This window comes from Esox lucius, chromosome 13 (assembly GCF_011004845.1).
Source record: "Esox lucius isolate fEsoLuc1 chromosome 13, fEsoLuc1.pri, whole genome shotgun sequence".
NCBI classification, from domain to species: Eukaryota; Metazoa; Chordata; class Actinopteri; order Esociformes; family Esocidae; genus Esox; species Esox lucius.
The window spans coordinates 35,048,213-35,067,954 of NC_047581.1; the positions used below are offsets into that span (position 1 = coordinate 35,048,213).

The window sequence follows — 19,742 nt, forward strand, 5'->3', positions numbered from 1 at the left end:
AGCTGACGCTCTTCTGCTTGCGTTTAAACTAACACTATAGTTATTAGACGAACATGATGGACATACTGTTTGGAATTGTTGAAGGTTGAGGTGCTGGATCCGAATTAAGGCTCACCTTGACGAGGTTATAACTGTTTATTATATGGAGGTTAGAGAGGTTTACACAATTGCAGGGGCTTGGGTTTCATTATACATGACTGGGACATGTCCCCACCACTTTTTGAAAATGGCATTTTGTACCGCCACATTTTATCAACACAACTCCTATACGAAAAGCTCAAACCCTTGAGAACGGTGCAGTGGCAGTACGTTAAGCAATTGCGTAATTCGGACCACACGCGGGCACTTTGCTTAGAGATAGTTGCTGGATAGGTCTGGTTACAGTGGTAGAGTACAAGCAATCGTTGATACTAACAACTGTGATCTATGGTTTATTAAAGTTTGTGTTTTTCTAAAACCGGCAAAATAGCTTGCTAACTAACGTTTTGTTCTCTAGCTAGCAAACAGTCTTCATAGTCCATTACATTATGTCCACCACACTCACAGCTAGCACCGAGATGACACCAGCCAAGGACATACTTCAGTTAGACATACGTGCGTTTCAAAGCGAGTGCTACAGCTAGCTAGCTATGAGACAGAAGATATAGCTAGCTAACGTCGAGCTAGCTTAGTTGGTCCCTTAAAAGTTGGCTAACGTTATGTGTAGTTCCCTATACATAGTCATAGGTAGCTGAATCTGACATTTCAGCCAAATGTGGATCTTAGTTATAGATCAAACATTGCCATCAGGTTCTGCAAGCGTCAATGTAGATCAAGCTGTTCATGTCATTCTGTACTGCATTTCAGCAGGATCAGATGGTGACTGACAAGTTCCTTGTCACAGCAGGATCAGACAGCCAGGGAGAAAAGGGCAACTGTGGAGCTGTGGTGAAATGTTTAACAAAATTATTTATGTTATAATGTGTAGCCCATACCTTGAATGTTAATTTTTATTACCAGAACCTGAAGGATGTTGAGTCGACCCGTGTAGAGAGAGTTGTGGTGGAGCTTGTGAAATTCAAGTACAGTACAAGCTAAATGTACTTGTAGATCACATTAAATCAGCCACACACATTGAAATACAGAGGTGTAGTTGCTCTTCAATAAGAGCACACATCACAGACAATATGTTAACTAAGTAATATTAAATGAAATGTCTGAAGGCTGCATTTTTTGTTTTTGTTGTAGCAGAATCGATGAGATGATGTGTCCACCAGTGCACATATAGCATATGGCCGAAAGTATGTGGACACCCGACCATCGCACCTAAACGAGCTTGTTGGCCATTCCATTCCAAAACCGTGGGCATTTGCCAAAAAACATTTGACCCCCCTTACATTTTGAATCAAACATACACCTCTGCATATTGTTGGCCGTATCAAAGTCTGAACAACAATATTATAGTCCTCCGAAGTCGTAAGGATTAAGCTTGATTATCCCTCTGCTCTTCCAGTGCCATCTATTATGCCACAGCCCATCTGAGTCTGATTGGAGTGTTAGTTAACTGATCATCTTAACTGAGTTTAAAAAAAAAAATCCTACAGGGACTTGTATGTACCCAAAACTATAGAAGTGTCAGTTCTTGATGGACAGTTACGAACATGTATGATCTATGAGTGAGTCGTTGTTTCTTTTGGGTGGGGAGTTCCTGCTGACTATCAAAAGTGGTTAAAATGTGGTCTGGCGTTGGCCTTGATTTCAAAGCTTGTAGACATTGATTATTTAGTCAATTCCAGGGACGCTCCATCTGGAACATCGACATGGAAGAATAACCAGTTCTGTTTTTTTGGACACTGACCCAAGTTTAGTTTTTTCGTCTGTTTGCCAAAATATATTCAAGTTAGTGTTAAATAATCAATATGGGCTTAAAGTGCAGTCTCACAGCTTTAATTTGAGGGTATTCTCGTCCAAGTTGGAGGAATGGTTTAGGAATTACAGCTCTTTAATATGTAGCCCCCTCTTTTTCAAAGGACCAAAAGTAATTGGACATTTGATTCAAAAGCTGTTTCATGGACAGGTGTGGGCTATTCCTTTGTTATTTCTTCATCAATTAAGCAGGTAAAAGGTCTGGAGTTGATTCTATGTGTGGCATTCGCATTTGGAAGCTGTTGCTGTGAACCCACAACATGCGGTCAAAGGAGCTCTCAATGCAAGTGAAACAGGCCATCCTTAGGCTGTTAACATCCATCAGAGAGATAGTAGGAACATTAGGAGTGGCCAAATCAACAGTTTGATACATTCTGAGGAAAAAAGAACACACTAGTGAGCTCTGCAACACAAAAAGCCCTGGACGTCCACGGAAGACAACAGTGGTGGATGACCGTAGGATCCTTTCCATGGTAAAGAAAAACCCCTTCACAACATTCAGCCAAGTGAAGAACACTCTCCAGGAGGTAGGCATATCATTATCCAAGTATCCTACGATAAAGAGAAGACTTCACAAGCGCAAATACAGAGGTTTCAGCATAGGGTGCAAACCATTCATATGCCTCAAGAATAGAAAGAGCAGATTTTGCCAAAAGAAAAATCTAAAAAAGCCAGCCCAGTTCTGGAACAGCATTATTGGGACAGATGAAACTAAGATCAACCTGTACCAGTGTGATGGGAAGAAAAAAACATGGAGAAGGCTTGGAATGGCTCATGATCTGAAGCATACCACATCAACTGTAAAACACGGTGGAGGCAGTGTGATGGCATGGACATGCATGGCTTCCAATGGTACTGTGATAGAAATTTGAACCAAAATATTATGTTTTGATGTTACTATTATTTTATATTACATTGACAGTTATGAGTTTATATTTATTTAATTAGTGATTTCATTTAGTATGCTGTGGCCTGGGTAAATGAGTAATTAACAGAACATTGGGTCCCCTGTTTATCTGTTGAAGAGATCTTAGCTTGACCAGAGAATGACCTGGCATCTGTTCTGTGTTTAATGTGTGAGTAATATGAGTAGGGGGCGGGGCCAGTGAAGAAGCTATAAAGACGCCTGTCGTACCTGGATTCTTTGATTACTCAGAGTGCGGTCGTACTAGATGGCCGTATTTTGATTATCCCATGCGCATGTAAAAATAAAAAAATCTTTATAGAACTTTGGACTCAAGATCAATATCATTTTCTTTTACTTTCACTAGTGTTTATTGATGATGTGACAGAAGCAGCCGGATTAATTCTGAAGTGTATTAGGATATATTGTCTGCTCAGATGCAGACAAATTCAGCAGTTGATTGGACAGTGCTTCACTTTACAGATGGACAATGACCCAAAAGATACTACGAAAGCAACCCAGGAGTCTTTTAAGGCAAAGAAGTAGAATATTCTGCAATGGCTGAGTCAATCACCTGATTTCAGCCTGATCGAGCATGCATTTCACTTGTTGAAGACAAAACCTAAGGCAGAAAGACCCACGGACAAACAACTGAAGACAGCTGCAGTAAAGGCCTGGCAAAGCATCACAAAGGAGGAAACCCAGCGTTTGGTGATGTCCATGCGTTACAGACATCAAGCAGTCATTGCCTGCAAAGGATTCTAGTCATGTATTAAAAATGAACATTCTATTTATGACTGTGTTATTTTATCCAATTACATTTGAGCCCCCTAAATAAGGGGACTGTATATGAACATGGTTGCAATTCCTTAACATTTCATATGATATTTTTGTTCAACCCCTTGAATTAAAGCTGAAAGTCTGCACTTCAATTGCTTTTCAGTTGTTTCATTTCAAATCCATCCTGGTGGCACGCAGAACCAAAGTTATGAATATTTTGTCATTGTCCAAATATTTCCAGACTTAACTGTATATGAATGCTCTGCATCTATTGTATAGCAAATTGTAGAAGTGCAATTATATAATTATTCCAAAGATATTAGCAAAGAAGAAATGGCACAGATTATTAGAGTTTGCAGTTAACCCCACTCCGGTCAGTGTAACTTTTTTATGTATTGTGGAAAAGTCGTCCGTTGGCCTGTTGCAGTCAAAATGACCTGGAACGTAACACAGGCGAAATGCCCCCTAACTCTACCCCTCGATGGCTCATTTTAGTTTGGCTGAATCAAGCAGTTGTACCTCTTTAAGCGTAGTCTGACCTCACCTGTACTTACCTTCTCTATCAGCGTCAGGGTCTGCCAGCTGCAGGGGTAAACACTGTTTGGTATGCAGAAAGTGGCTGCTGCCTGCCTCCACAGGGATCCTACATAACATGCTTCTGTGCTTAGGTCTTCTACATCTAACCCTTACAAACTAATAAGACTCATCACCACATCAGTCCTTCAGTATGTTCTTCAAAGTGTCATCTAAAAATCTGGAATATCTTCTGGCATCTAGATATACTGAGGATCTACGTGGTATGCTTACATACCATATCCCGTTATCTTATGTGCGCTCCCGTTGGATGTAATTGTGTGTGGGTTTTATGTATTGTCCCTGTATGCTGTCTATCGCTCGCAGAACCATTACAATAAGTTAAAGTTGTTGCCTTCATCAAAAACCCTGAGATCTGTCTACCTATTGTTGTTCTCGCTGCAACTCAAGCTCTTCTGCAACAAGTCCCAGTATCAACCTCACTCCGTAATGAGTCAACCTTAAAGCAGACAGAGGAAAGCATGGCCAGTAAACACTTTTGATGGTTAGAGCTTTGGGGGAGCTTGGGGTATAACTGAAATAGCTTTAGATTTTTCTCCCTGATTTTCATATTCTGTTTTGTCTCAAGAGAATGGTATCTCCACACATAGTTTACCATTTGAAGATATCTGAAGAAATTCAAAGACTGTTATGGAGACCCCTCGTAGTTTGAAACCTTGAACGGTATGGTCTCAGAATTATCACTAAGGCTTTATGGTATTTAAACTAGATATCAATGTAATTCATTTATTTTATAGTGTTTTACATGTTTGGTTTTGTTTTATTTCTCATTAAGCACTTAATAGTGTATTTCATTTGAATTGTATATGTTATGGATTCGTGTTACAATTGTATTGAGATATTCTGAATAATTTTGTGTATTTTGACCTCTTGTTCACCAAGCTGATTTATGTTATAATGAATATTGCTAAACCTTTTGCATTAGTCTTCAGATTGTTTATTTGATTTATTTCTTTAATGTATTTCTGGTTTACATTCATACAGAAAATATACTTCAATATATTAAACTGGAAATCTCTGATGCATAATATACAGTAATTAACAGGTGACATTTAACTGTATCCTTTTTTGTGTATAGGAATAGTGCAGGGATTGCTCCATATTATTCCTTTAATATATTTTGCTATTGTGCATAAAACAACTTGTAAAGAATAAAGGTAACTTGGCCAACTGTTTTTATTTATGTTTAGTTTCTTCAGTGAATATCATAAAAAACATACTTTTATTATTTTACTATTACAGCATACAGTATGTTTACATTGATATTAATTATATTCTATCATTTAATAGAAATAGTAAAAGTAATTCTGTGTATTTTGGGACAGTGGCTGGTGTTCTTAATAGTGTCATTACCCATCCACACCATTGAGGGCTCCACTCCAACTGGGTAAAAGCAGTTTTCTACACAGTGCCAAAAGTTCATATACATTTACATTTTAGTCATTTAGCAGACACTCGTATCCAGAGCGACGTACAATAAGTGCGTTTCTCTTAAGGTGTTTAGAAAACCAACATCTGACAATCATCTGACAATCAAGTACATTTTCCTTAATCAAAGCTGTTAGTTAGCAAAGTCAGTGCCAGAGAAATCAAAGTTGAGTGCATTCTCTTCCTTTTGTTTTCCTTTTCTTCGGTTGGTAAGTGTGGACAGGTACAGCTAGCTAAATAGGAAGTTCTGTGAGAGGAATGTATGGACTTCACCCCCAGCTTAGCAAGTGTGAACAACCAACATGTTTTAAATGATCACCCCAGAGTTTAGCGGATGTCGTCGTGAGTGTAGCTGACAGCTTGTACAGGTTAAAGAAGTAGGACAGAAATGAATGGAAACGGATGTGTCCACAATGGGCCTGGTACAGCAGCGTGGACTGATTGTGTGTGCGAGTGCCATGGAACTTTTCCATGCGATCATTTCAATTTGGCAGACCGTGTTACACGAATGGGAATTCTCACGGTGTTGATCAGGATCAAACTAGTTTGATATTTCTAATTAAAACAAATGTGTACCTCTAGATATTGCTCTCATAATCCCAGGGTCCTTTGACATAGACCTAACTGATGAGGTGAATATGTCAAGTGAAACCTATATTACTGCAGTTTTTCATCAGTACTAATTACACGAAAACCAGTGTATCCAGTTTGGTAGGTTGTCAGCAAAACAGGGCACACATTAAGAGAGGTAGTTCTGTGTAAGTACGCAGCTTCTCTTGACATTCATTTCAAGTTGTTTGAGACTCACTGAGAAGAGCTACTTGGCTGGTGTTCTTTTTTTTGGTGTTGAACGGATCTCAATCCTTTTGGTATTTTCTCAAGAAAAAATGACTATCAAGAGCTTCTCCATTGATTATAATGCGGTCAATGCAAAAAACACCTTCACGAATGGGGATCATCTGACAGGCCAAATCACTGTGGATGTCTCAAAAAAAACCAAAATCAGGTCTATTACTCTTTTGGCCAAAGGAAAAACTACTGTGCGTTGGACTGAAAATTATGGAAAGTACACAGTGGTTTATTATGCCAGTGAGAAATACTTCAAAATAGAACATAATATCTTAACAGGCAATGGTAATGTATAACACTTCACTCCAGTTTGAAATCACATTGTGAATAATTATTGGAGACAATCATGTGACATCATAAATTACTGAGGATAAATAATGCGCAATACCATTTATATTAAGTTTTTAAGTGCTCTGTCAACAAGAGGTTAAGGAATATTCTGATGTTACTCATACATTTTGACTTTGATTCAAGATGTTTTAATATTTTGAGACACCTGTACAGGGCTGTGCTATTACTTTTCCATCTGTTACATTATTTTCACATAGAAGCAACCACACTTCTTTTGTATTTTTCAAAGAGAAACTGTTGATTTAACTGAAAAGAATGATTGAGCCCAACATTGTTCTTTCAGATTGTGATATCTGTCCAGGTAGACACGTGTTTCCTTTCACATTCCAAATTCCTGACAGGTTGGTGTTTTTTTTCTTTACTCACACTCACTTTGACTGAGATGAGATGTTTAACTATCTCAGTAAAAATGCATATTTTAAAATGATGTCATTACCATATAATGATTATTGTCTTACATCTTTTAGAAATATGCCGAGCACATTCAAAGCCCAGCGAGGCAGTATTGTCTACTCATTACAGGCAAAGTTAAGTAGATCAATAAAGATTCCCAAGAAAGCCAATAAAATGTTCACCTTCATCTCCAAAGCAGACATGTCTCTTCCTGGACTAATGGTAAAGATCAAAACTTGGACTAAAATGTCATATTATTGGTATCACTGATCTTCATGTAGCAGAAGCCATTGCACAAGAGATCTCTTCCTGTATTATGTTACCACCTCTGTCTCTTTTTAGGAACCTCAGTATGCAACCAAGAATAAAAAAGTTGTGTTCTTTGCATCTGGAAACATCACTATGAACATTCACACTGAGAGGATGGGATACCAGCAAGGTGATAATTCAGCACTGACTAATGGATATAAGTTGCATAAATGGATTCACTTCAGGATTGATGGCCATCCATTGGGGCTAGATGCCTACACTGTATTAAAACAAGGACAATGCTGTAATGCATTTAAGTGGCAATCGAGTTTAGATAAGGTAAACCCTCTAGTAGAGGGTTGTGTGTGTATGTGGGAGGGGTTATAGATTTGTCCAGTAGAGGGTTGTGTGTGTATGTGGGAGGGGTTATAGATTTGTCCAGTAGAGGGTTGTGTGTGAATGTGGGGAGGGATTATAGTCAATTTGGTTCCAGGGGCATGTTCATCTTGAGGCCTACTGCTGTAGGAAATAAACAGTTCTTGTGGTGGGAGGTTTTGGTCCTGACAGACCTCAGTCTTCTCCCAGAGAGGAGTGCTCTGAATAGTCAATTTTCAGGGTGAGAGGGATCAGCCCCAATCATTGCTGCTTGCCTCTGCGTCCCGGAGATGTGTAGGGCGTTTTGGGACTGCAGATTGCAGCCAATCACCCTCTCTGAACAGTGGATGAAGTGCTGCAGCCTGCCCTTGTCTTTGGCAGTGGCTGCAGACGGTGATGGATGAGGTCAGGATGGACTCTATGATAGCAGTGTAGAAATGCACAATCACAGTCTTTGGCAGGTTGAACTTTTTCAGCTGCACCAGGAAGTACATCCCCATGTCTTATGTATCCCAATGCCTTATTACCTAAACACAGTTGGCTTGGTAAACTACAGTGAACTCCAAAAGTATTTAGCCATTAACATATTTTTGGTTTTGAGGGCCATAACACTGGATTTGAAATGATACAATTAATACAGGTGAAGGTTTAGGCTGTTTGCTTTATTTATAGGTTGTGTCATTCATATGGGATTATTCATATTCATATTTTACACAGTATCTTCATTTTTGGGTTTCCACAGGAATTTGGAACATTGTCTTTACAGCTGTTTCTTATTAACATAATTATTGCATACATACAGTAAGAAATCTGTCAATGTCTAGTTTTGATTCTAGGCTTTGCATTTGCATTTGGCTGAAACTGGTATCTGACAACACGAAGACCAAGTAAGTTTCAATGCAAGTCAAGCTGGCCATCATGTGGCATAAAAATCAGACAAAACAAAACCAGTGCCAAAATATTTACATTTTTGGTACATTAAGAAGAAAGAAAGAATTGAATGGTGAGCTCACCAATGATAATCAATCAGGTGGATCAAGTTAAACCTCTACAGTGGATGAAAATAGAAAGCTCATCATAATCATGAGGAAAAAAATCTACTCTAAACGGATCAGAAACACTCTGCAGGTGGTGCATGCATAAACAGAGCAGGAACACTCTGCAGGTGGTGCCATGCATAAACAGACCAGGAACACTATCCAGGTGGTGCCATGCATAAACAGACCAGGAACTCTCTCCAGGTGGTGTCATGCATAAACAGACCAGGAACACTCTCCAGGTGGTGCCATCCATGGTTACTTAAATTTGTTATACATATTAGTTTTTTGTCCCCTTCATTTTAGGCGACGCCTTGAAAGTCACAGCAGATGTCACAAACAGTTCAACACGCACAGTTAAGCCTATTTTTTACCTGTATGAAAAGAAGAGTTTCTTTGCCCAAGGTAAGAGAAGAGTCGACACCCAAAACCTTTTCAAAGAAAAAGGTGAGTCTGTTGCTTCTTCCACCAGACAAACTGTGACCAGATTCATCCCCATCCCTGAAGAACTCCCTCCAACCATCCTCAACTGCCAAATACTTAAACTGGAGTACAGACTGAAGGTAATTTGTAATTACATACAGTATATACTATATGGCATTGGGAAGATGATTTGATCAGGATTAGATAGGTTTTGATGTCTTCACTACTATTCTACAATGTGGAACATAGCAAAAATAAGTACCCTGGAATGAGTAGGTGTGTCCAAACATTTGATTGGTACTATGTTTATATACAGCTCCGGAAGAAATTGAGACTACACCTTCTTCTTACCTATCCAGAAAAGGAAAAGTTTTGAGTGAGGAACAGAAGCGTTCAAATTGCAGTGGCCTCTTAATTTTAAACCTTCTTTTCCTCGCTCAAAACCTTCCTTTTCAACTTTTTGGGATTGGAAAGAAAAAGGTGCAGTCTCTTAATTTTTTCCGGAGCTGCACAAAATAAATAGTAAAAATATTAAATCTTTCAAGCAATCCTACATTTAAAAGTGGAAAAAATATTTGTGTCTATTTCAAGATTAAGGGAAACAATAAAGAGTATCAAAAAATGTGTCCTTATAGTTTTAATATATCTACAATTTTTCTGTTCTTTCAGGTTGTCCTTGATATTGCCCTGACCAGAAACCCTCAGATAAAACTTCCTATTGTTGTTCTCCCTGCAACTCCAGCTCTTCTCCAACAACCCCCACTTTACACCCTAAACCATCAAATGGATGGGCCAGCCGCGAAGCTGCTGGAGGCAAACCTCTTAAACAGCACACACTTATGATGTAGATGTGTGTGGTTGACCATGGGCCAATAGCAATGATGGGTCACTTGCAAATGTAGTTTTGAACTGCGCAGCTATCTGCACATGAGTTCTAAAAATAATTTACTAAATATTACTGTAGCCTATCCATAATGAAGACATGACTGCATTGCCCTACTGATTGGCACCCATTTTCCTCAAGATCACTCTTGACAATGCTCACAGTCAGTGGAGATGATAGTGGACTTCAGGAGAAGCCCAGCTGCCCTTCCCACCATCGCCCAGGACTTCAAGAGGAAGCTGAACATCACTTCTCTTACAAAGAAAAGCTCAGCAGGGGATGTACTTCCTGCTTCCTCCCTTCCTGAAAAAGTTCAACCTGCCAAAGACTATGATGGTGCAATTCTACACTGCCGTCGTGGAGTCCATCCTGACCTCCTCCCTCACCGTCTGGTACGCTGCAGCCACTGCCAAGGACAAGGGCAGGCTGCATCATACGCTCTGCAGAGAGGTTGATTGGCTGCAATCTGCCGTCTCTGCAGGACCTACACACCTCCAGGACGCTGTTAGATTCTGTCAATTTTTGAACCTTCATGCCCAATATCTGTCAACGCGGAGGCATGCGGCAAAGATTGGGGCTGATCCCTCTCACCCTGTAAATGGACTGTTCAGAGCTCTCCGGTTGAGGTCTATCAGGTCCAAAACCCCTCACCACAACAACAGCTTCTTTCCTACAGAAGTAGGCATCATGAACATGCCCCTGTAACCCAATTGACTATGGCCCGCTTCCAACACACACAACCCTCAACTGGACACAATATTGCACTTGACACATACCTTTGTTTTTATTTTTTTATTAATGCACACTACAATTTTATGCTCAGTCCACTGTTCTTATTTGTTTTTCTTTTCGTTTATTCCTTTTGTATTAATTGCTGCACCAACAGCCAGAACAAATTCCTTGTTTGTTGTCAAACATAGTCCTATCTCCTATTACGCTCAGTGGGTAACACACACCATTGTACAGCGCCATGAATCTTACATTAGAGTTGAAGCTGCTACGTTTATCCGCTCATGCACATCATCATCATCATCTTCCGCTTATCCGGGGGCCGCTACGTTCATCCGCTCATGCACAATGACAATTAAAAGCTTCTCAGTGGACTACCTCAGGAATAATGAACAAGGCATTTTTTCATCTGGAGATACCATCACCGGGAGGATTTCATTGGTGGCACTCAAGGAGACCACACTCCAGTCTCTTTGTGTGAAGGTGAAAGGAAAGGCTGAAGTGAAGTGGATGGAACTTGATGGGCAAAATACTGTGGTCTGCAGTGACAAGAAAAAATACTTTGGTCTACGAAAGGTGCTGCGGGAAGGGAAAGGCGATGGTATGTTGATGTATGCTCGCGTGTGTTTGCTCTGCAACCGTTGAGAAGGGTTAGGGTTTAAAATGACTGATTTCTTCTTAATTTAGTATGGTCTACTTACTGTTACTGGGTTGCGTGATTTCTCCAACTAACTGAAGTGTCTTTAGATTCATTTCTATTGAATTAATATATAGAACCTGATTTAAAGTTAATAAAAATGATAAACATTACCTATATGACAAGGATTTGAGTCTGGCCATACCTGACCCTTTCCAGGCTCTGAAATCATTACTCCTGGGAGACATGTTTATCCATTCACCTTCCAGATCCCAGCTAAGTAAGTGTTTGATCCATCACGTATGTGTTTGTTTATTATGATTGTTTTCAGTAATCTCTGATATATAAAAAGGCCTGGTGATTTTCACAGATGTATTGTGGATAATAATGGTTTACTATTTTATTCTCTCTCAGAGAAATGCCATCATCTTATGTGGGGAAATGTGGCAAAATCACTTATAGTTTGAAGGCCAAGTTGATCAGGACCCTTTGGCTGATAGACAAAGCCAAGACAGAATTCCCCTTTCTGTCAAAGGCTGATATCATAATTCCTGGATTGAGGGTCAAGTATTCATTCTATTTATTTTCTGTTTGTTGAACTTGCTCTGATTTTGTACTACTTACATTTAAAATGTGGATTGCAAGAGTGGATGTATCTGAACAGTCTACTTTATCTTGTGTTTATAGGAGCCCCAGTATGGTTCCAAAGTTGTATTCCTTGCCACTGGAAATGTCTCAATAGGCATTCATATTGAGACAATGGTGTATCTTCCAGGTCAGTCTACAACCAAAATCATCAGCAGGGATGGTCATTTAAATATATGAATATACAGTTTGCAAACTAAACTGAATTAAGTTAATTTCACTGTGTCCCCTTAAAAGGTGAAGCAATAGAAGTCCTGATTGAGATACACAACAACTCTACACGCACTGTAACACCCAACTTCTCTCTATATGAAAAGCAGAGCTTCTTTGCCAAGCATAAGAGGAAAGTCTACACCCATGACATCATTACAGCAATAGGAGACCCAGTTCCGGCTGCTACAAGACAGACTGCCACCAAAGTGTTGACTGTCCCTTCACAACTCTCTGTCTCTTTCCTTGACTGCTCCATATTAAACCTAGAGTACATGCTGAAGGTACATTGAGATGAGATTCATCTCGGTTATCCAGGAGTAAAATCATTTAAACACCCTGCGTTTCCATGCAGAATCAAGTGTACAAGAAATTGGGATGATATACTGAGAATGAAAGCACAGCACCAGCTAAATATGAACACAGGATTCAGGGTAGTGGGGGGGAGAGAATTACAATTCTATATTATATATCTTTTTTTTTTCAAAAGTATGTTTTCTTCAAATAAGTACAATACAGTATAATAATATAATACAGTAGAGTATAAAAATAAAGAATTTCTACGATTCAGTTACTTTCTACGTGAAAACAATGCTGTAACAAAACAGATGGGCACCTGATTGTACATTCACATACTTTCTGTATTTGTAGGTGAGTCTTGACATTCCAATGGCCAAAGACCCTGAAGTGAATCTGCTCGTGGTGATCCTTCTGGACAAATCAAAAGCAGCTGAGGAACGACTGCAGGAATACAGCTGGTCAAAATGACTTCTCATTTGGTCATAATGAGTGTCCTGGGGACCTACAGGATGTGGATGCTTTTATTCCAGACCAACATTAACATTTACACCGCTTGATTAATAATTCACTCGTGAGTGTTACTGCTGGCTAGGTACAAGAGCATCTATGCTCTGTTGATCTGACCGGTATTGAAAGACAAAGAACAGTCAAATTATTAATGGTGATTTTTACGGCATCATTTTTAATGGTAAAATAATACATGGAAATATTCAAGCTACCTCGGTTTGTAGTGATATTTGCTGTATATTATATCTCTACCATAAATAAAACCTTATTAGTATATTTTTTTAACCAATGTCTGATTAGTCACTAACTCTCTGCACATCCCTTAAAATATTACTAGACCAGTCGACCAACTGAACAGTAGGCTATGTTAGTCATCTCCTATCGCCATAGTGATTGTGACCCAGGGGATGGCAGATAGCCATGTGACACCAGACGGTTTCCAGGCAGTGCTTCCAAAAAGGAGGAGCATCACGTGGGTCAGGCAGACAGGTGTGAAACCGGTTTCTCCCTGTCGGTATAGCAGAGTCTCCAACATGACTTTGCTCTTGCTGTACACAGTGTAATGAAATGGTCTGCTCCGCCTAAGAACCCATCGCCCATGAGCCTTTCTTGTTAAGTAGTACTGAAAAGTATTTCTTTTGTAGGTGTAGACGTGCTATTCTTTAACAATAACCTTTTATACGTGCAGTCAAATTGATGAGCGGTGATGTGGTTCATCCATGTTTGTGTGAACTCAGACACTTTGATCAGACAACAAACCAACCGGCTCTGCAGCAGCGCAGAAGTTAAAAAAACTTTCAGTTCACTGCTCTGAATGAGGTTAGAGGAAGACAGCACACTTTGTGCTGTTGTGTGAAGGCCTATTCCCAAAAGAAAAGCTACTAAATTAGGGTTCTTTGACTTTCATGGTAAATAACACTATTCTGACATCTATGTGGAAACAATCGAAATAGATTGCAAGTCAATGTCTCAATCAACTCAGTGTCTATTCACTCCATTTCTATTCTCTACTTTACTAAAGCCACTTTTGAAGGCACAATGGCTGAAAACCCAGAGGTTAAATGGTTCCTGGTTATCCTTCTGGACAAATTTAAAAACAGTTGAGAATGGCCGGCAAGTTGCCTCTTGACCAAATGACCAAGTGACCCCCTGAGACCGTGAACAGTCCATTATCCCTATACAAGGGAAGGCACTAGCCAGTGGTCAGTGCATGTATCCTTAAAGCACCTCTGAATAGGAACATGCTTTGTGGATACTGCTCTCTGAATAGAGGCACAGCCACAATAACCAGATTATATAACTTTTCTCTGCCCTTGTACCCCAATGTTGGAACTTTCTTGCCCTCTAACTACAGTGGGGAGAACAAGTATTTGATACACTGCCGATTTTGCAGGTTTTCCTACTTACAAAACATGTAGCGGTCTGTAATCATGATTTTTTTATAATTAATTTGCATTTTATTGCATGACATAAGTATTTGATCCCCTACCAACCAGTAAGAATTCCGGCTCTCACAGACCTGTTAGTTTTTCTTTAAGAAGCCCTCCTGTTCTCCACTCATTACCTGTATTAACTGCACCTGTTTGAACTCGTTTCCTGTATAAAAGACACCTGTCCACACACTCAATCAAACAGACTCCAAAATCTCCACAATGGCCAAGACCAGAGAGATGTGTAAGGACATCAGGGATAAAATTGTAGAACTACACGGCAGGACCTGGTCAATGACCTCAAGAGAGCTGGGACCACAGTCTCAAAGAAAACCATTAGTAACACAATACGCCGTCATGGATTATAATCCTGCAGCGCACGCAAGGTCCCCCTGCTCAAGCCAGCGCATGTCCAGGCCCGACTGAAGTTTGCTAATGACCATCTGGATGATCCAGAGGAGGAATGGGAGAAGGTCATGTGGTCTGATGAGACAAAAATAGAGCTTTTTGGTCTAAACTTCACTCGCTGTGTTTGGAGGAAGAAGAAGGATGAGTACAATCCCAAGAACACCATCCCAACCGTGAAGCATGGGGGTGGAAACATCATTGTTTGGGGATGCTTTTCTGCAAAGGGGACAGGATGACTGCACCGTATTGAGGGGAGAATGGATGGGGCCATGTATCGCAAGATCTTGGCCAACAACCTCCTTCCCTCAGTAAGAGCATTGAAGATGGGTCATGGCTGGGTCTTCTAGTATGACAACGACCTGAAACACACAGCCAAGGCAACTAAGGAGTGGCTTCGTAAGAAGCATCTCAAGATCCTGGATTGGCCTAGCCAGTCTCCATACCTGAACACAATAGAAAATCTTTGGAGGGAGCTGAAAGTCTGTATTGCCCAGCGACAGCCCGAAACCTGAAGGATCTGGAGAAGGTCTGTATGGAGGAGTGGGACAAAATCCCTGCTGGAGTGTGTGCAAACCTGGTCAAGAACTACAGTAAACGTATGATCTCTGTAATTGCAAACAAAGGTTTCTGTAACAAATATTAAGTTCTGCTTTTAAAAATCATACAATGGGATTTTCTGTATTTTTGTTTTAGATTCCGTCTCTCACAGTTGAAGTGTACCTATGATAACAATTACAGACCTCTACATGCTTTGTAAGTAGGAAAACCTGCAAAATCAGCAGTGTATCAAATACTTGTTCACCCCACTATAAGTGTCCCTTCCCATTTTCAGAAAACTTCAGAAACCTCCTTTTTTTTAAGGTAGTATGTCACAAGCTATCTGAAAATGTAAACTGTTACTTTTCTCTGACACTGTCTGAACGTGTCTGTTAGGAGCCATTTCACCTGTTGTCCACTAGATGGAGATGTCAGCCACAGAGAGGTTAGAATGTTGTCTGAGGACAGCACTAACAGAGCAGTCACAAGTGTAATGTGATTAATTTCCTGACGCACTCTAGTCCAATCAATATGGTCCTATAATAAGTCCAATCAAAATATGCCAGTTGATTTTCGAAGAAGGATTATTCATTTTTGATGTATTGCATTTGTATATCCAAGCACTGTGATTACAAAATACATTTACAACAGGGTGTACATGTGATGATTTGTTTTAGCCGGAATTCAATCTACTATATTGTCTTGTACTGATCCTTCCCTTCCCATCCTAGTGTGTGTACTTTCATTTTTAACCCTATCTACAATCAAATAGAAATTACGTTTTCAGATGACATGAATGCCTCCAGATACAGTGGATACAAAAAGTCTACACACCCCTGTTAAAATGCCAGGTTCTTGTGATAGAGATAAACATGATAATGATAAATCATGTCAGAACTTTTTCCACCTTTAATGTGACCAATAACGTGAACAATTCAATTGAAAAACAAACTGAAATCTTTGAGGGAAAAAAAAAATATTTGGATGTGTGCTTTGGGTCATTGTTGTGCTGAAAGGTGAACTTTCTCTTCATCTTCAGCTTTCTAACAGACGCCTGAAGGTTTTGTGCCAAAATTGCCTGGTATTTGGAACTGTTCATAATTCCCTCCACCCTGACTAAACCCCCAGTTCCAGCTGAAGAAAAACAGCCCCAAAGCATGATGCTGCCACCACCATGCTTCACTGTGGGTATGGTGTTCTTTGAGTGATGTGCAGTGTTGTTTTTCATACCTTTTGGATTTATGGCCAAAAAGTTCAACCTTGGTTTCATTAGAACATAACACATTTTCCTACATGTTTTTGGGGGTCTTTATGTTTGTTTTAGCAAACTTCACATTTTCCCACGTGCTTTTGGGGGACTTGATATTTGTTTTTCTTTGTAAGAAAAGGCTTCTGTCTTGCCACCCTACCCCATAGCCCATTCATATGAAGAATACGGGAGATTGTTGTCACATGTAGCACACAGCCAGTACTTGCCAGAAATTCCTGCAATTCCTTTGATGTTGCTGTAGGCCTCTTGGAAGCCTCTCTGACCAGTTTTCTTCTTGTCTTTTCATCAATTTTGGAGGGACACCCAGTTCTTGGTAATGTCTCTGTTGTGCCATATTTTCTCCACTTGATGATGACTGTCTTCACTTTGTTCCATGGTATATCTAATGCTTTGGAAATTATTTTGTACCCTTCTCCTGACTGTTATCGTTCAACAATGAGATCCCTCTGATGCTTTGGAAGCTCTCTGCGGACCATGGCTTTTGCTCTGAGATGCAATTAAGAAAATGTCAGGAAAATCCTACTATAACAGCTGAACTTTATCTGTGATTAAGTCACTTTAAATGATGGCAGGTGTGTAATGACTTCTATTTAACATTGTTTGAATATGATTGGTTAATTTTGAACACAGTCACATCTCCAGTTATAAGAGGGTATGCACACTTATGCAACCAGGTTATTGTAAGGTTTATATTTTTCATTTTTCCCCCTCGAAGATTTCAGTTTGTTTTTCAATTGAATTGTTCACATTATAGGTCACATTAAAAGTAAAAAACATTTCTGACATGATTTATCTTTGTCTCATTCTTTAACATTGCAAAACCTGTTATTTTAACAGGGGTGTGTAGACTTTTTATATCCACTGTAGTTCTGTGGGTTTGAGAGTTATGGGGCTAATCACCAGGAAACAGCAGCACTGTCCTCCACCTGCCTGCCCTCAATGGTCCACCCGCAGAAAGTCCTTCCAACATGGGCACGGGCTGAGGAAAATGTGGCATCACACGTTGTAAACTCATCGTAGCTTTTCAGCAGCTCAGGGTTACAGCTGTAGACACCATCTCTGCTGTGTCTCTTGAGTGAACACGGATCATCAGAGCCGTTCTCCTAAGAGTGATAATCATTTGAGGTTCAGGAAAGGCATACATGGAACAGGACGAATACTCAAAAAGGTATGGACCACAGAGATCTCATTATTTTCCACCAGAGCTTGTAGATCCCAAAGATCGAAAACAAAGGACCATATTCATGATTCACTGTGGATGTGTTAGCCAATCAAATAACTCCTTAAGTGAAACCATGCCCATGCTCTTGACAGAGACTTGGGGATCTCTCCTAATTCCTTGCCCAGAAAAAGAGTGTGTGAAGAGCTGAGCATGTTATGGCAGTGATCCATGCTAAAACCTTTAGATCTAGCAATTGGGACACCCCCACGCACACACACACACACACACACACACACACACACACACATACATACACACACACACACAGTGAAGGGCTTCAGAGCTCCACTGGGTTCTGACTCAGCAGAAAGATCCACAAGGCCTCACTCTCAAGTTTAACTCACACGAGGACAACTTAGTAGCTGAAGGTATCTACATAACGTTACTGAAAGAAAATGTGTGTTGATGTAGTTTTAGTTTAGCAAAACCAGGATGTTTCCATTCTTTCAAGTATATTGCCTCAATGTCCATGCTAATCAACTACAGAGGGTGAAATCTGAACTGAAAAATAATGTTATTCTGAATTTGCTAATTATCTTTTACTGTTCTACTTTATCAGTGTTACTGATCGTATTAAAATGTTGACAGTGACCTCAATGGTAAAAAAAATGTTTTGCATGTGTTGTTTATGCTACAATACCTCCAGTCAATGGAACAAGTAGGACTGGATAGGAAACCCTAGGGGAAGAAATAGAGCAGTAAACAGTGTAGAGACACATTTTGGGTTTGCAGTGAGTGAGTACAACATGCCTTGCCTGGTTTTGGAAGGTGCCGGCTACATAAGAACCAGACAGTCAGCTGTGTACAGTGTATAGACTGTACGAGCCTTGCCTGGTTTTGGAACGGGGCACGGGAGGTGTGGCCTGTGGCGCCTGCCGCCCCCGTAGCCAGAGAGAGTACCCATGACAACCGTGCGGGCCTGCTGGCGACTCCCTGTCTTCGCCGGTCGTGGTTGCCATGGTGACTCCCTGCAGGGCTCCCACGGATCAGCAGGAGGGGCGTCCAGTTGACTAAACCTCTCCCAGCTGGGGAGCAGTCGAGAGAGAGAGAGAGAGAGAGCCGCGGGAAGGAGAGGGGGGAGAGAGATAGCGCAGCAGAGCTGAGTGAGGCAGAAAGAGTGGGAGAGATTGCAAAGCAGAGCAGTGTGTGTGTGTGTGTGTGTGTGTGTGTGTCAGTCCAGCAGTGCCTGGAGAGTAAAAGACGCTACACCAGAGCTGAGAGAGCGAGAGGCAGCACAGTAGAGACGGCTAAAGATGGAGGCCCATTACCAAATCTACAGCCCTTCACCCTGGTGGAGATTTGAGAGGGTCTGACGAGTGTAAGCAATCCGATAACAGCTCTACCTTGTCATATGACAAGCCAGGTGTAAGACTCACCGTGTTACAAATACCAATCAAATCGCCTGCCATCTCTACAAGTGCCTAGGGCTTAGAGGTGGAATTGGGATTGGGCCAGTGAGAAAAACACAGGAGGGGGTGTGGTTAAGGGGGCGGGTGTTCTGAACTATGAAAACAGACTCCATCAATGATTACACACAGGCTTTAACCTAGTGCACTGTAGCTTTAGTCAAAGCTAGTTCAAAAGGAAGTGGTCTATGGCCCTGGCAGAAGTGAATAAACAGCAGTCAATAAGAGTAATACCTTGATTCTCTAAAGTGGTGAAACTAATCTTGCAGT

The 19,742-nt window shown here is 40.5% G+C and overlaps 1 protein-coding gene across 5 annotated transcripts; it reads left to right on the plus strand.

The window, feature by feature from the left end:
- Window positions 1-6,414: 6,414 nt before the first annotated feature.
- LOC105027578 (arrestin domain-containing protein 3) lies at window positions 6,415-13,958 on the plus strand. Of its 5 annotated transcripts, XR_829306.3 has the most exons (11): window positions 6,415-6,745; window positions 7,095-7,152; window positions 7,279-7,426; window positions 7,547-7,643; window positions 9,172-9,428; window positions 9,958-10,138; window positions 10,313-11,501; window positions 11,757-11,817; window positions 11,952-12,099; window positions 12,225-12,312; window positions 12,420-12,847. XR_829306.3 is itself a non-coding variant. In XM_010899723.3 (6 exons), exons 1-6 carry the CDS (start codon window positions 6,499-6,501, stop codon window positions 10,129-10,131), a joined length of 981 nt encoding a protein of 326 aa, XP_010898025.1. In that variant the 5' UTR covers window positions 6,415-6,498; the 3' UTR covers window positions 10,132-11,749. The 5 variants fall into 5 exon arrangements, 2 of the variants coding, with proteins under 2 accessions (XP_010898025.1, XP_010898024.2); XR_829305.3 differs by having other exon boundaries at window positions 9,958-11,501; XR_002197701.2 differs by having other exon boundaries at window positions 9,958-11,501; window positions 12,503-12,847.
- Window positions 13,959-19,742: the final 5,784 nt, after the last annotated feature.